The sequence below is a fragment of the Rhineura floridana genome, chromosome 1 (genome assembly GCF_030035675.1).
Source record: "Rhineura floridana isolate rRhiFlo1 chromosome 1, rRhiFlo1.hap2, whole genome shotgun sequence".
In the NCBI taxonomy this organism is placed as follows: Eukaryota; Metazoa; Chordata; class Lepidosauria; order Squamata; family Rhineuridae; genus Rhineura; species Rhineura floridana.
Genome location: NC_084480.1, coordinates 5737368 through 5754347, shown reverse-complemented (window position 1 = coordinate 5754347; position 16980 = coordinate 5737368). Strand labels below are relative to the sequence as shown.

Sequence of the window (16980 nt, the reverse complement as noted above, 5' to 3'; positions counted from 1 at the left end):
TTGGGAAGGTTTTCAAAACACTGCCCAAGCTCTGACTCCTGCACACAAGAGGAAAAAAAAACTGAAATGTATATACTTACCCAATTTATGAGATTTTCAGATAAACGGGGGTGGGTGGGTGAAACCACCATTTTGTTTTCTAGACACTGCCTGAGGTCAATGAAACTGGAACACAATCCCTGATTGGCTGCAATGCTGAACGGGCGGGGTTAAAGCTACAAAGTGCTATAGTACAGTACTGTTTAAAGAAAGATTTAACAGTCGAGGGGGGTGGCTGACGTTTTTATGTATATCTCGAGAACTGGACCACCTAGAAACTTAATTTTTTTTTTAATTAAAGCTGAGAATCCGGGCCACGTAAGGGGCTAGCCGGGCGCCAGGTTGCATGCATAGAATCCGGGTAAAACCCGGCTAGCCGGGCAATATGGCAACCCTACCTTTAGGCCACTTTTGTCTCTGAAGCTGTCCAGGTGACCTGCTTAATCTAGACGAGAACTTCAAGAGTGGGGCAGAGAAAGCTACCCTGTTGTCATTTAAGCCTTGCATCAGTGGCCATAATGAGATATTCATATAGCAAGGGTGGCAACACAAGGATGGGGCCTTTTCAGTGGTGGCCCCCCTGTTGTGGAATGCGCTCCCCAGGGAGGCACACCTGGTGCCATCTTTATCTATCTTTAGGTGCCAGGTAAAGACCTTCCTTTTTATTATTATTATTATTATTATTATTATTATTATTATTATTATTATTATTTATACCCCGCCTTTTGGCCAAAGGCCCTCAAGGTGGCTTACAAAGAAAAATAAACACAAGTATAAAAATACAACAGTAAAAGCAATACAATTTACAAATTAAACTAAATAACAAATAACATTAGAAAAAACATGTTAGAGTCCTTGGCAAATAGTCAAACCAGAAACAACTCTGTACCCTATTAGCCTTGAGCACTATGCATAACCGTCTGTAATACCTGGCCCCACAACATGATCTCATTTTCTGGCCCTTAATGTGTGGGGTCTCGAATATTCCTGGCCTCTTTTACTAGGGCTGGATCTGTAGACCTATCCTTCATTTGTATTTGATTTTTTTTTAGGTTTTTATTGGTTGTGTTTGCTTGTAACTGGTTTTAATGTAAGTCACTTTGGGTAACTTCAGTGAGAAAAGCGACTAACAAATACAATAAATAAAATTAAAATATAGGGCATGCAGAGTGTTTGACCCTTGGCCCACTGAGTTCAGTATTGTCTACACTGACTGGCAGCGGCTCTCCAGGGTTTTAGGCAGGCATCTATCCTAGCTAGAGGTTGAACCTGGGACCTTCTGCATGCAAAGTAGATGTTCTACCATTGAGCCTCAGCCACTCCCAAACATGGTAGGAAGACCTTTGCCATGGATTGCGCCCTTTCAATGTAGCAAGGTAGACAGCAGGAAAGGAATTACCCACTATTAACATTTAATTTTAAATCTTGCAATAATTGTTCAAAAAAGAAAAAATGATAACATTACAAACATACAAATGAAATATTTGATTTATCCCCAATTCTGCAGGGGAGCCACCAAACCCAGAGAGTTTCTTAAATTATCAGACACAATAATTCTCTATTGTATACCCTTATATATATTACCATATATAATTACATATATCATATGCAATGATTCAACTGCAGTTTACCCCGGCATGCTCTTGAAAAAGACTTTAGAGAGGCATTTCTGACTTTCCTGATGTTGGAGCTCTGATGTCAGAGAAGAACCAGCTGCAGACCTCCCATGGTGGAGGCATCCAGGTTCAGGTCTCCCTCTTGAAGGGTGGACTTCTCTCTGTCCTCAGAGAGGGAGATCTGACAGATCCTATGACACCTAGGATGTTCTCCCAGGGAACTATTGGATTTCAGCCTTAATGAATTTTCACCCATGTTTTGGTGGCCCTGTAACATTCTTTTCACAATGTTAGCTGTCTTAGAAGGACTGGAGACGGAGGCAAATTTTAAATCCCTTCCATCATTCATTGTGCCAGCCAAGCTCACAGCTCTGAACGCTGCATGGCTATGACTAGGGAGTGGAGCCAACATGAATTCTCCCCCAGAAATTCTCCTCTGTGGGTCTTGGGGTGTTGAATACGCACCAGCTGTTCTCCACATCTTCCTGGGATATTCTAACTGCACTCAGCTGAACGGGGTTGGAAACCTCCGGAAGACTGATTGTATGAGGTTCCCAAGAGCAGGAAGTTTCTGACCATGTTCAGTTGACCTTTGCTTCAGACCTTCATGCTAAACGCATGAAGCTTGGAGATGAAGCTCGCATACTTGGAGATGGTTTGGGATCACGTTTCCTCTTCCCATTTGGCACCCATCTCTTTGCGAGCAGATTCTCACCTTTTCTCGCAGGGATGCAGTGCAAAAATCCTTGTAATGTATATCAAGGATATGGTAGGTTTTCTTCTTCTTGAAGACCATGAAGGAACTTTACAGTCTCCCTGGCAGGGGTGACTAGCCTGCACTCTGCCAGATGTTGCTGAACTACCACTCCCATCAGCCGCAAACAGCACGGCAAATGGGCAAAGATGATGGGAGTTGTAGTCCAGCAACATCAGGAAGGCCACAGGCAAATTTTTTAGTGCAAATTTTTAGTGCGAATTTCTCCTAATAAATATATTTTTGTGTGCAGTTTTGACTAATGTGTGCATTTTTGCAAGCAATTTATCCTAATATAATGTATTTTTGTACGTTGTTTTCTCCAATATATTCATTTTGTGCACACTTTCCCCTAATATATGCATTTTTGTAAGCATTGTTCACCTGGAGAAATGCATTGCAAAATTCAGATAAATGTGAATTTTGAAGGATGGCTGCGTTTCATATCTCATGTCGTTGTGGAAAGTGCGAATTTGATAAAATTGGCTTGAAATGTGAACTGAATCAAATTTCTGCCCCGTCCCTAGCCACAGGTGAGCCACCCTGCTCAGGAGGGAAGAAGGAAGCAAATAAGGCTCCATGCCCTGCTTGCGGGCTTTCCTGCTGTCCCTGATCACACCTTGGTGCCGACCATGTGAATATAAGAAGAGCTCTACAGCAGCTGAATCAGGCCCAAGGGGACCCATATAGTCCAGCATCCGGTTCTCACAATGGCCAACCAGATGCCCCGCAGGGAGGCCTGCAAGCAGGAGCTCAGCGCAACAGTGCTCTTCCCACTTGGGATTCCCAGCAACTGGCATTCAGAGGCTACTTCATAGCCACTGTGGCTAAGAGCCATTGTTTGACTTGTCCTCCATGGATTTGTCTAACCCTCTTTGAAAGCCATCCAATGGGGTGTTCAACTAGATAAACCTTTGGCTTGATCCAGCAGAGTGCTTCTTATCATCTTAGGTTCCTGAAGGATGGAGGAGATTAAAAATAAATAAATAAACGAATGAAAAATGGGTCATCCATCCCCTCATCTCAGGCAGGAGGGTGCAAGGATGTGACCCAATACTTATTTTAATGGCCTCATGTCAACTCAAGACACGCTGTTGAGGTTTTACAGGAGAGAGCCATGACCCTTCCAGGTATCAGCTCACCTCCCATAAATCTTCCTAGAGATACCTTCGAAGGGCTGGCTCTCTCATTTATAATTCTTCCCTGGCTCCCAGGGTTATAGAGCTTCCTGCCCCAAGGTGTCCAACACACACGGGTAGGATAAATCTCAATTTATTCTGCCTGACTTCCAACACGCTGCTGCATTTAACTTCCTGGTCTCATGATCCATGGTTTGCAGAAAGCAGCAGCACGTTCAGCTGACTGTGAAGGAGCCAGAGTCGCTGCAAGGTGCCCTGTCATGGCAGGAGCAACATTGGTACTCATTGATGTCCCTCTGCCCTTGCCATAGTGAATGGGACACATGCAAAAGTGGCACAGCCTGGAAACAGACTGATTCGCCCCTCTCTACAATGCTGCACAATCATGCCAGGTCAGCCGGGCCACTGAGTGCTCCTTCCCAGCCTATCAATATGCACAGAATGCTTCTGGGATGCGGAAATCAGCGAGAGAGAAGCTTAATTGTTCGTCTTTTAAAATGCCCACTTTTCTAGCCCCCTTATGTTTGGAAGTGGGGAAGGGGCTACAGCTCGGTGCTTCTTACAACAACCCTGTAAGGTTGGTCAGCAGCTTTCTAGGGCCTTAGATAGAGGCAATTCCCAAGATCCTTTCATTGGAGGCACTGGGGGTTGAACCTGGGATTTTTGGCTGCAACACAAGTGCACTCCCATTGAGTAATTGTTCCTTCCCTGGTCAGCTGTTATGCTTCACTAACTGTGCAGTCCTGTGCCTGTCTACTCGGACGTTAGTCCTGTTGAGTTCAATGGGACTTACTCCCAGGTTTGTGCACAAAGGAATGCAACCCACATTTCTTAAAGGCCAGTGCATTTCCCAGTCTCCCTCCTATTATTGCTATACTTTACAAAATCACCTGCTTACTGACTAATCCAGAGAATAAATTCCATGGACACCAGCCGAACAGGTGTGCTCCCAGAATGGGGCAGCGGGGGGGGGGGACTGCTATTGTGCAGCAAAAGAAAAGGGCTCCTAATCACTCCATCAGTAATTACAAAGAAGAGTAAATCGCTAATTAAAATGTGAAAGTGTCTTGAGCGGCATGCAGTAAGAAAGGGTAATTAACAATCAAACAAGAGGCTGCCACCTTGCACCCAGATGATGTGTGCTGAGATACAGGAAATCATAGCAAGGTCCAGCTTCTTTTCTTTCACACTTTCCATTTCAAACAGATCTAAGGACATTTTTTTAAAAATGTGGCAGCAGCGAGTGTAGGGAATTCATGGGGAGGGGGACAATATATTCCCTGCCTGGCAGCAGCAGCCAATTAAACATTACAGGAAGGAAAAGTAGAAGGTTGCAGCAATGTCTTCTGACTCTACCATTTCTACATCTTGACACTCAAAGGAATTTAAACAAAGGTGGGGAAAAGCTCAAAGTACTACTGCACAGAATGTTCACCCATTTTGATTTTTAGGACAAATGCAGTGTTTTTGGGGAAGAAATGATTCCCACCTCCCCTTAAATTATGCAGATGTTCCATTTGTTTTGAGCTGGCCATCATTTTCCTGATCAGCTGCTCATTTGGTGCCCTTTAAAAAAAAAGTATTTTCTTTCTTGCAATAAGCTTATAGGTGGTACCAGCCAATTGGGGATCCTATAGTGAGTAGAATGATATCTCAACAACATATGGCCAGTCAGCGTTTTCTCCATATTGACATCATCAAGAGTAAATGAAGCAGCCTCCAGGAAGCATTGCCCTCACTGATAATAGATGAGCACTTTTCTCCTATTTGGACACAATGCCAGAAAAAAACCTTCCAAAATTACTGTGCTATTCAATACTGCCAAGAACATCTGTGGAAACCACCTCTTCTTTTAGTTTCATCTTAGCTTAGTTTCACTGGGCTGTCATTCAGTTAAAGAAGCCCTAGTTACTTAACCATATGCATTAGCATACAGTTCCATATCTTCAATTCAGATTTCTTAATAGTCCGAAGATCTTCAAATTAAAATAATAATAACAATAATAATTTGGTAAAATGTTGTTTATGGATCTTTATAGCTTGGAATACAAACTTTACAACCGATTTAGTTACATAAGATTTTGTAGCCAGGGCCCAAAAGGCACATAAAGATCTTCCTGGGAATGGAGCAATTGGGGGGAAGATAAGGTGGTTTCTTCCTTCTGTATAAAAATTATGCAATAGTAATGCATGTAGTGCAGTTTCTTACTGGACCCCCAGCTCCCATCATCCCTGACCATTGGCCATGCTGGCTGGGGCTGAGGGGAGATAGAGGCCCACAGGCTCACTCTCCATGAACTAGGCCATTACTTCCCTTTACTGCTCCTAGCTGTTTCTGTCACAACCGCGCCTTCTTGTAATGCAGGTGTGGAGAACTCATGATCCTCAAGGTGTTGCTGGGCTATGATTGCCATCATCCCTGACCATTGGCCGTGCTGGCTGGGACTGAGGGGAACTGGGGTCCAATGGCATCTGGAGAGCCACAGATTCCCCACCCTGTCTTGTATGATTCTTGGGTGGCACGCCATTAAATCTTATTATCTCTAATATAATGCTCTCCAAAACAGGCCAGAAGAGAACATTAAAGCAAATTAGTATAAACGTTTTCCTACAGTTTGGGATAAAGAGTAACCCCACGCAGGCCTCTTTTTGTTTCCAGAGGATTCGCACTCTAGTTCCCGGCAGGCGTCGCCTTAGAAGAGGGTGAGGCTTTCCCTGTTCTCTCTCATATCTTTCAACATGGTGCTTTTTGCCTGCAGTTTTTAGAAGTGCTTGTGGAAAAAAACAATTTTTAAAAAAATTAGAAGATGCTGCCTGATTCAACGGGGCCACTTTTTGTGTGTGTGTGTCAATCACAACATTTTATACTTGATAAAACAAACTGCCCTGGATTCATGCAGGAGGGGGAGGATAGAAATGTGGTGACAATGATTTTATTATTTATTTGTTTGTTTGTTTGTTTATTATTTGATTTACCCCACCCTTCATAGAATCATAGAATCATAGAGTTGGAAGGGGCCTTGTAGGCCATCGAGTCCAACCCCCTGCTCACAGCAGGAAATCCACAGCTAGAGCATCTCCCGCAGATAGCTGTCCAGCCTCTGCTTGAAGACATCCAGCGAAGGGGATCCCACCACCTCCCTAGGCAGGAGCCCAAGAAGGCAAACAAAAGCACTAAAAACACTTTAAAACATCATAAAAACAGACTTTAAAATACATTAAAACAAAACAACTTTAAAAACATTTTTTTAAAAAGCTTCCAAGACATCTTCAAAAAAAAAGGTTAAAAACATATTGTTTTTAAAAAGGGGTTTAAAAACATATTAAAAAGCAATTCCAACACAGACGAAGACTGGGATAAGTTCTCTACTTAAAACGTTTGTTGAAAGAGGTGCCAAAAAGATAACAGAGATGGCGCCCGTCTAATATTTAAGGGGAGAGAGTTCCACAGGGTAGGTGCCGCCACACTAGAGCGCAGTGATCAACTAGGTCGATAAGAGGTAAGATGGTCTTTCAGGTATCCTAGTCCCAAGATGTAAAGAGCTTTGTACACAAAGACTAGAACCTTGAACTAGACTAGACTAGACTAGACTTTAATCTAACCACTTGATTTATTAAATATCGCAGTCATACATACAATCTAACTCTAGATTAGCTAAAGCCCACATTTCATATTTATTTCTGACATGGGGTCAAGCCATCATATTCCCTCTGGCTCCAACATTCAGAAGGGGGTGGGGTTTAGGATGTGGGGACTGAGCATGCTCAGTGGCTGTGGAATGCTGACTGACTCTTGGGAAATGGAAACTTGATGTGTGGAGGAATGGAATGGTGTGGCTGGCTGGAATCGTGAACAGGAGCACCCCACACAACAACATTTGCTGCATAGGTTTCACATGGAAAACATTACTTATGAAGGCACCACACACATGGCAGCTGGTAGTGACTACCCTGGGCAAAGACTGAGATTAAATGGGCTTCCAGGAGCCAGCAGAGGTGGCAGAGTCGCAAGAAATAATTATTGCAGGAAATTGAGATAAAAGCTATGAGGAGCTGTTCTTCTGCTGAACTTAAAATTAGTACAGCTATTTTCATCTCAAAAATGTTGAAGGGTGCAAGAATGGAAAAATGGAGGCCAGGAAACATAAGAAGGAGAAGAGCAACCTTGCTGAATCAGACCAAAAGTCCATCTAGCCCAGTATTCAGATTCCGAAGGTGGCCAGCCAGAAGTTTCTAGAAATCCATACAGAACTTGAAGGTGACAAGGGCTGTAGTGAAGGTTTGCCAGTGAACTTTTCTGAGGTGGAAAGTGTCCTTACGAGGGGAGGGCAGAAAAGCTTATCTTTGTGATTATCCAGTCTGCTGCTGTTTATGCAAAATTGTTCAGGTTCCCCATACACACACATACCCCCCTCTCTTTTCTTTCATAGTGTGATCCCTAGCATTCAGGTATCATGTCCTGAATGTGGTGACATCATTGAACCACCTAAACAATCAGATTTGGCTATCCACCAGAGCTGATCTGAAATTTCTTAGAAAAACAGCAATGTTTTTCAGAATAATTGCCAAAATGCCTCCCTACCCCAATTTCATTGCATAAAAACAGAGAGAAGAATTTTGGGAGAACTTTTCACAGTGTGATGGATGAAATGTAATCATTTTTTAAAATCATCTGGCTAGTGGCCAGGGCCGGCGCCAGGCATGCCGGGGCCCTTGGCACCAGCCTGCCCTGGGCCCTGACACATGCACGCACACACGCCCCACCTACCTACCTACCAAGCAGGTGGGGGGTGGGACACTGGGGAGGCCGAGTGGGCAGCCGAGGGAGCAGGTGGGGGAGGGTGAGCAAGCAGGTGGGGTGGGCGAGAGAGCAAGTGGGCAAGGGGGAGGGGGAGTGAGTGTTCATGGGCAGGCTGGCGAGAGAACAAGTAAGCAGTTGCGGGCGGGTCAGTGAGAGACAGAGCTGGCAGGCTGCTCCCACCTTGTGATCTGTGGCAGGGACCCTGCTGTGGATCGCGGAAGGGGAGCACTACTCTCCCACCCTAACAAGGGGCCCTTCAGGGGGCCCTGTGGGCCACGGGGCCCTCAGCCAGGGCCCCACCTGGCCGCCCTTTGGCACCAGCCCAGCTAGTGGCTATTCCCATACCCTATGGATAATTAACTCCATAAGTGGGAAATATACTAGACAAAAGGTCTCCATAGAAAATCCAAGGCCAGCAAGAGACTACAAACTTGTCAGGAACCAGTTGCCCAACTAGATTTATTTTGTATCTTCTTCTTGGCCGCTAACACAGAGTTATTGTCTGATTTCATCCTGGCTGCCCTGGGCTCCTACTGGGAGGAAGGGCAGGATATAAATAAAATAATAAATAAATAAATAAATAAACAACTCAGTGAGTTAAGCTTGGTTGAGAGATGAGTACCCTACTCAGTGACATTCTTTGCTAAGTAAATGGAGATTTGAACCCAGGTCTCCCCAGTCTAACTCCAGCACTCCGGTTGCCTTACACATATGCTACAGCTTTATCAGAATAAAAAAAGACTGAGAAGCTGGTTAATTCTTATTGTGACCCCTGATTGATTCCCAATTGGCTAGGCTCACCTATGCAATCATTAAAGCTCCTTGCAGGACTAAATATTACTTGGTGATACTCTGTTCTGTGTGAGGTGTTTAGTTTAGTTCAGGTGCATTTTCGTAAAAAGAAATGAAGAGAAAATATTAAAATATTAAAAACATGTATCTCCAATGAAGAATGGTAGCCTTTGTTTATTAAATTATATGCTTTCTCACCCTTCTTTCTGAATTTTAAACAGGCTTTGTCAATATGCAAATCCATTTAAATATAATCACATTATTATTATTATTAAAATTTGAAATGAAATGAATCTTTATTGCTCAGAGCCACAGGCTACCACAATTCATCACATGTAAAAGGAAATAAAAAATACATATTAAAATACAAGTCATATTTCAACAAACACAGTTCAACAGCATGCAGTAAAGGGACAACAGCACTAAATTTCAAATCAAATTTCCTCACCCGAGCGAAAGATGCACTGACCCACCCCATGACTTAGTGACTAAGTATTACAGCCATTACATTTATATTCCGCCCTTCCTCTCAGAAGGAGCCCAGGGCGACAAACAAAAACACTCTAAAACAGCTTAAAAACAGACTTTAAAATATATTAAAACAAAACATCTTTAAAAACAACTTTTTAAAAAATCTTTAAAAGCAATTCCAACACAGACATAGACTGGGATAAGGTCTCTTCTTAAAAGGCTTGTTGAAAGAGGAAGGTCTTCAGTAGGTGCCAAAAATATAACAGAGATGGTGGTGCCTATCTAACATTTAAGGGGGGGGAATTCCAAAGGGTAGGTGCCACTACAGTAAAGGTCGCTTCCTATGTTGTGCGGAACGGACCTCCTGATAAGATGATGTCAGCAGGAGGCCCTCACCTGCAGAGTGCAGTGATCAACTGGGTATATAAGGGACAAGATTATCTTTCAGATATCCTGGTCCCAAACTGCATAGGGCTTCGTACACCAAAACTAGAACCTTGATCCTTGAACCACACCTAATGGAGTAAGTGGTCTAAAAAGTGGATAATTAATCACCTAAAATTTCTTTACCAGTCCAAAATGCTCCATTTTGAAAAGGGGAGCATCCGTGAAACCCTCAAAGGTGTTGGAAATGTGCAGCTGTGGTGGTGGCAGCGGAAGCAGTGATGTTGGCCTCCGTCCCGGGGTTGCCCCACCAGGGAATGCGTGATATTTTTTCCCTGTTCTCTTTGTTCCAGCTGATGCAGCAGCAGGCAGCCATCATGGCATCCGTGGCTCAAGGCGGTTATCTAAACCCCATGGCGGCCTTTGCAGCAGCTCAGATGCAGCAGATGGCGGCACTCAACATGAACGGCCTGGCCGCCACACCCATGACGCCCACCTCAGGTAAGGACCCAGCAGCACCAAGCAAGTCACGGGACTCTGTAGGCCTCCTGGTGTGACATGCGCTCAGCTTCACCACCAACCACGTGACCAAATAAGCCATGGACTCTGCTTTGTGATGCCCTGCCAAATGGAAGAGAGGCATCTTGCATCTGAAACAGAAAAGGGGGCTCTTAAGGAAGTCCCTTTCTTGGGTAGAAGAAGTCGCACAGGCATCCCACCCCAGCAAGTGGTACATGAAGGAGAAGGCTACTATTCAGTGTCACTGTGTCCTCCCTCCAGAGTGAGAGGTGATATGCCTCTGAGTACCAGGGATTGGGAAACGCAAAGGGGAAGAGTTCTGTTGCATCCAGGTCCCTCTAGTGGGCTTCCTAGAGGAATGTGGTTGGTCATTGTGAAAACAGGATGCTGGACTAGATAAGCCATTGGCCTGATCCAGCAGGCTCTTCTTATGAGGCACATTCCTTAGATCATAGGGAGGGTGAGTTAGGGAGACCCTTTACATCTGCTTAGACAATCTATCCATCAAGCCCAGTATTGGCTGTTCTGATGGGCAGTGGCTTTCCAGGGACTCAGCAGAAGATCTTCCCCACCCTCTCCTGACTCATTGTTTCCCCCCCCCCACTGGAGAATCCTTTTGAAGAGCATCAGTCTCCAGATTTGAGGATTCCAAATTACTGGCATTGTAAACCGGCATGGATTCAGATATCTATTTCTGCTTTTTTTAAAAAAGAAAGGCAATGTTTTTATTTTTTTAAAAGTAAGTATTTCAAACAGAAGTTCTCACAAGTATTTTTTTTAAAAATCACTTTGCACAATAACCAGCACTATGTACACACCATACATTTAAAACACACACACACCCCAATTCTGGGAACTGTACTTTATCCCTCACAATGGTGCAATTCCCAGCACCCTTAACAAACTACAGTCCCCAGGATTCTTTGGTGGGGGTGTTAATGTGCTTTAAATGTATGGTGTTTATGCAGCCCAGATGTCAGAGAAAAGCATTTCAGCTTCTCCCCAGCATGCTAGTCTTTTATGTACAAGGCTTGTTGTAAATATGGATGAGAATTCGTTCTTGCGAATCCCCAGCCACATTCTGAAGTGGTGCAGAACACACATGGGTTTGCCACTTCAGTGAGAATGAAGCCTGCAGCATGCTACGTATTTGGAACTGGCTTTCTTTGGGGCTGTAGAACAGGTGTGGGGGACCTGCAGTCCTCCATATGTTTGGTGGACTGTAGTTTCCATCCAAGCTGGCCATTGGCCATGTTGTCTGGCGATGATGGGAGCTGGAGTCCAGCAATACCTAGAGGGGCACAGATTCTCCACCCTGCCCCTAGATCATAGCACCAAAACATGTTTTCAGGGTGAAAACCCAGGCTTAACACAGGTAGTGCAATAATGAAGAAGAGGATGCTTCTGAACATGCAAAAAGAACTTTTGCATGACTCCTCCTGAGCCCAACCAGTCATGCCACATCTCCATGACTGGAGGCTGCATGCTTCTGAATCCCAGTTGCTGGAAACCACAGGAGGGGAGAGTGCGCTTGTGCTCAGGTCCTGCTTGTGGGCTTCCCATGGGCAACTGGTTGGCCACTGTGAGAACAGGATGCTGGATTAGGTGGGGCACTGGCCTGCTCCAGCAGGCTCTTCTTATGTTCTTATCTAAGATCAGAAATATCTCAGTTTAGGGGGAGGAATCACTTCTGGTATGAGATCCAATAAATCTCATTTCAGAAATTGGGTATTGAACCTGAGTGAGGAAAGCAACTTTCAGCACAAACTAGCCATGTCTTCTCAGAAATAAGTGAATTCAATGGGGCCTACTTCCAGGTAAATGGGGTTTAGGACTACAACCAGGCTGCAGTTGTATACTCATGTACCTGGGAGTAAGCCCCACTTTATGCAAAGAAATCAGGATGAATGTTCCAATAAAGAGGTCCCCTAGAAATGACTTGAGAACAGAGATGTCCCTGGAAGAGGGTACAGGAGGAGCATTGCTGCGGTTCGCTGCAGAGTGAAAGAGAGGAGATAAAGGCATTGGAGGCAAAGTAGAGAAAGATGATGATCATGACGATTATTTATAAAGAACTTGTTATTTACTAAGTGCTGCACACAGATGAAAAACAAGACAGCCCCTGCCCACCTTCTTGCAATCTAAAAGACACAGTGCAAAAGGGGGGGAGAGAGACATTTTAACTTTTCATTTGGGGTGAGGGAGAGGGGTATAACTGCTAGAGTGCATCCAAATTAGGGCTAAGCTTAAATCACATATGCGCACCATTTCAGTTGCGCTAGGTCAAAAACACCTCCCTTATTTGCTGATTTCATGTCTGCGCCCCCCTCAAAAGCTTCTTGGACATGTCCATCCTCTCCTTTTAATGCACAGCCATGCAGCTTCTTTTTAAAGGGCTTGCTCAAAGACTGTATGGGTCTAAGGATGGAAAGCAACCTACAGGAAACAAACCCCAAGACACTGTTGTCTTGATTTAGTCCTGTGGTAATGGCCTGATAGGTGCTTGGACCTGTCTTTCCGTACAGAGGCAACCCAGAGGTGGCTTGAGCCTATGCACAGCTGGGAACTGGGATTATGCCCTCCCAGTTCACACATCCGTTTCACCCCCAGACCTGCTTGCCATCCACACATTGGCAGTCACGTTCCAATAACGGCTTACATGCATGAAAGACCCAACGTGTGCTGGTCTGACCTGTGCTGATGCTGTCCATTAAAATTGAGAGATAGTGACCGAGAGGCATGGCTTAGGCATGTTGGGGATCCATGCAGATCAGCCCCTGTCTGAATGTGACATCCAACACAGACACAACAAGCAAGGCTGAGGTGCAGAGCAGTCAGGGGCATGCCACACTGATCCTCCATTGCACAAAAAGTCTGCATGGTTAGAACCATATCTGTACAGAACTCTATTTTCAGTAGGAAAGCACTTTGCACCTGCACCAATTGCAAAGGGCCAAGCCACTTTTAACAGACTGTATGTACATGGTCACCTTGGCAGTGCCATAAAGCATGCAAGGCTAGAGAGCCAACAGCCACCAGAAGCACAGGACAGTGCCCCAGGGTGGCTGGTCACAGAATTGCACAGACGGCATGCCTAGCACTGCAATCTGCTGGCCTAAGGGACTTACCGCTTTCGTTTGGTCTTCTTCCTCCCTCCTCTAGGTGGCAGCACACCTCCAGGCATCACCGCACCAGCCGTGCCTAGCATCCCATCTCCCATTGGGGTGAACGGTTTCACCGGCCTACCGCCACAGGCTAATGGGCAGCCCGCTGCAGAAGCCGTCTTTGCCAACGGCATCCACCCTTACCCAGGTAAGAGAAACCACTTTGCCCCTCAAGCTTCCGGCTGCTATTTAGTCTTAGCCAACAATAGTGTCATGCCTATTGCAATTCTTGTTTTTTGGGGGGTGGCATATTCCTTTAGATGAGCTTTCTTTGGGCTGGAAGTCTGATTACCTGACTTATTTAGTCTTTTATCTTCCTCAGGCCCAGCGCCTGCGGTCAGCCAGGTCGGGAATTGGCTGAGGGCTCAGAAGGGCCCTTCACTGGCCTGACCTGACCCCCACTCACCCACTGCCGAACTCATCTGCCATGCCGCCCACCTCACTGGCTCCCATCCATAGCAGCCACTGTCTAGCCACCCACCTTCTCCACCACCCTCCACCTCCCTGCTGCCTTGCCTGGTCTGTAAGAAATGGTCCGGGGGGGGGTCCTTCTTCTGAGATATTCCAGCCTTTTAAATTTCGAGTTTTGCTCTTTAAAAATCTATGTTTAAAAGTCTTTGAAGCCACTGTGGCCATGGCAGGCATTCTCATGGCTGCCTCACCCAGAATGCCTGGGTCTGAAGAAGGACCCCTTTGGGGTCTCTCTCTCAGACACGAGGTGGCAGAAAAGCTGCCTGCATTGCTGCTGCTGCTGCTATCACAATGGCAAAGTTTAAAAAAATAAAAATTAAGAGAGAGAAAGCAGGGGGAGAGGAGGAGAAATGAGGGGGTGGCACCGCCAGAAGAGAAAGATGGTAGGGGCTCTGCTACCCCAAAGGGGAGGATCAGAGCAGCAGCAGGGAGGCATGGGGGGTAGATTGTCTAGAGGTGAGAGTGATGGTGTTTCCCTGCAATATCTTGCTTGTCTCATCTGATCTGGATTTACTTCCTCTCGGGATCCCTTCCTACAGTCCCTTGGCACAATGTGGCCCAGATTGGTCTGGTTTGGAAGAAGATCTGAAGAGATGTCATCCACTGAATTTATTTTGCAAGCTTTAACCTGCCTTCCCGCAGGTTCCAGCTTATACGTAGAGTCATAAGGTGGCTTTTGTAAATTCCAATGGAAATCGAAGGTACATCTGAAGCCTATTCATAGGGTTTTCATGGTAACAGGTATTCAGAGGTGGTTTATCATTACCTTTCTCTGAACTGGATGCATCTTAGTCTGGTGTCTCAGCTTTGACTATTCTGCCTTGGGTGACCCTGCTAGGAGTCTAGCCTCTTGGTCTAGACTCCTGACGGCATTGGTGAACTAGAAAATGTCCTCATATGCAAAGATGTATCACTGAACACCAAAGTCAGGATCATTCAAATTCCCGATCTCTAGGTATGGATGTGAAAGTTGGACAGTGAAAAAAGCGGATAAGAGAAAAATCAACTCCTTTGAAATGTGGTGTTGGAGGAGAGCTTTGCAGATAACATGGACTGCGAAAAAGACAAATAATTGGGTGTTAGAACAAATTAAACCAGAACTATCACTAGAAGCTAAGATGATGAAACTGAGGTTATCATACTTTGGACACATAATGAGAAGACGTGATTCACTAAAAAAGACAATAAAGCTGGGAAAAACAGAAGGGAGTAGAAAAAGAGGAAGGCCAAACAAGAGCTCGATTGATTCCATAAAGGAAGCCACAGACCTGAATTTACAAGATGTGAACAGGGTGGTTCATGACAGATGCTGTTGAAGGTCGCTGATTCATTGGGTCACCATAAGTTGCAACCAATTTGAAGGCACATAACACAGACACATCTGAAGCCAATCAAAATGCTTGCCAGGGAGGTTGCTCACCACAAGCATGGTGCCTTAGAGCCCTCTCTGCTCTGCCCTCTTTGGACAAAAACCCAGCCCTGAGCCTCAGTCATGGATGGGGTAGCAAGCATCCAAGAACAGTGTCTTCCATCTTTTTCTTGTCTTCTGCTGTGGCAGCCAGCAGGGCTGGCCCTGCGATTGGGCACAATGATGCAATGGATTCAGGTAGCAGATAAGAGCATAGAAAGCTGTCTTCTACTGGGTCAGGCCATTAGTTCATCAAGCTTAGAAGTGTCTACTCTGACTGGCAGTGGCTCTCCAGGATTTCAGACAAGGGGACAGACCCAGTCCTACCAGGAGATGCCAGGGATTGAACCTGCAACTTTCCAAGGATTTGAAAGGACAGCTGCGTTTCAGTTTGCATATTGTTTCAGAGTGTGAATTGGGAAGGTTTGCATTAATGTGCAAACTGAACTGCACTTACCTCCTGTTCCTACCTGCTGTGCACCTGTTTTCAATCTCACCGCCCTCCAGTAATCTTAATGCTACTTTTAAAAATCATTTTTCAACAATAGCTTTTTCTGAGATTTTTCTCTGAGTACTGAGATTTTTCCTTTTCTCACCCCCCCTCAAAAATGAAGGCCACTTGGCAGAATTTCTCCAAATATTCTCCACCATTTTTTCTGGTAGCTGACATTCTCCACCCTCCCCCCCCACCCCCCCCCACCCCCGCAAAAATGCTCTGGAATAACCGTGCAGCAATTTGCAATTTTTTTAAAAAAAATCCTCATGAAAACTCTCCAGCATTTTAGTGCAAACATTTTTGCCAGAGATATCTTAGAATCATAGAATCATAGAATAGCAGAGTTGGAAGGGGCCTATAAGGCCATCAAGTCCAACCCCCTGCTCAATGCAGGAATCCAAATCAAAGCATTCCCGACAGATGGCTGTCCAGCTGCCTCTTGAATGCCTCCAGTGTCGGAGAGCCCACTACCTCTCTAGGTCATTGGTTCGATTGTCGTATGGCTCTAACAGTTAGGAAGTTTTTCCTGATGTCCAGTCAAAATCTGGCTTCTTGCAACTTGAGCCCATTATTCTGTGTCCTGCACTCTGGGACGATCGAGAAGAGATCCCCGCCCTCCTCTATGTGACAACCTTTCATGTACTTGAAGAGTGCTATCATATCTCCCCTCAATCTTCTCTTGCCCAGGCTAAACATGCCCAATTCTTTCAGTCTCTCCTCATAGGGCTTTGTTTCCAGCCCCCTGATCATCCTTGTTGCCCTCCTCTGAACCTGTTCCAGTTTGTCTGCATCCTTCTTGAAGTGTGGAGACTTTTTGTCATATAATGCATGTTTGTATGTTTGTATGTTATTTTCACTCATATATTCATTTTCCCCTAACGTATGCATTTTTGTAAACATTGTTCGGTTGTCAAACTACTTTGCAA

General features: G+C 45.1%; 1 protein-coding gene across 47 annotated transcripts in view; it reads left to right on the top strand.

Annotated features, from left to right (window-relative positions):
* Positions 1–16980, top strand: part of CELF4 (CUGBP Elav-like family member 4) — a 1013450-nt gene that overhangs the window by 949255 nt on the left and 47215 nt on the right. For all 47 annotated transcript variants that reach the window (XM_061607394.1, XM_061607379.1, XM_061607361.1 and 44 more), the window contains 2 exons: positions 10350–10497; positions 13678–13827. In XM_061607394.1, coding sequence (XP_061463378.1) covers positions 10350–10497; positions 13678–13827 — 298 coding nt within the window. The remainder of the gene's footprint in view (positions 1–10349; positions 10498–13677; positions 13828–16980) is intronic.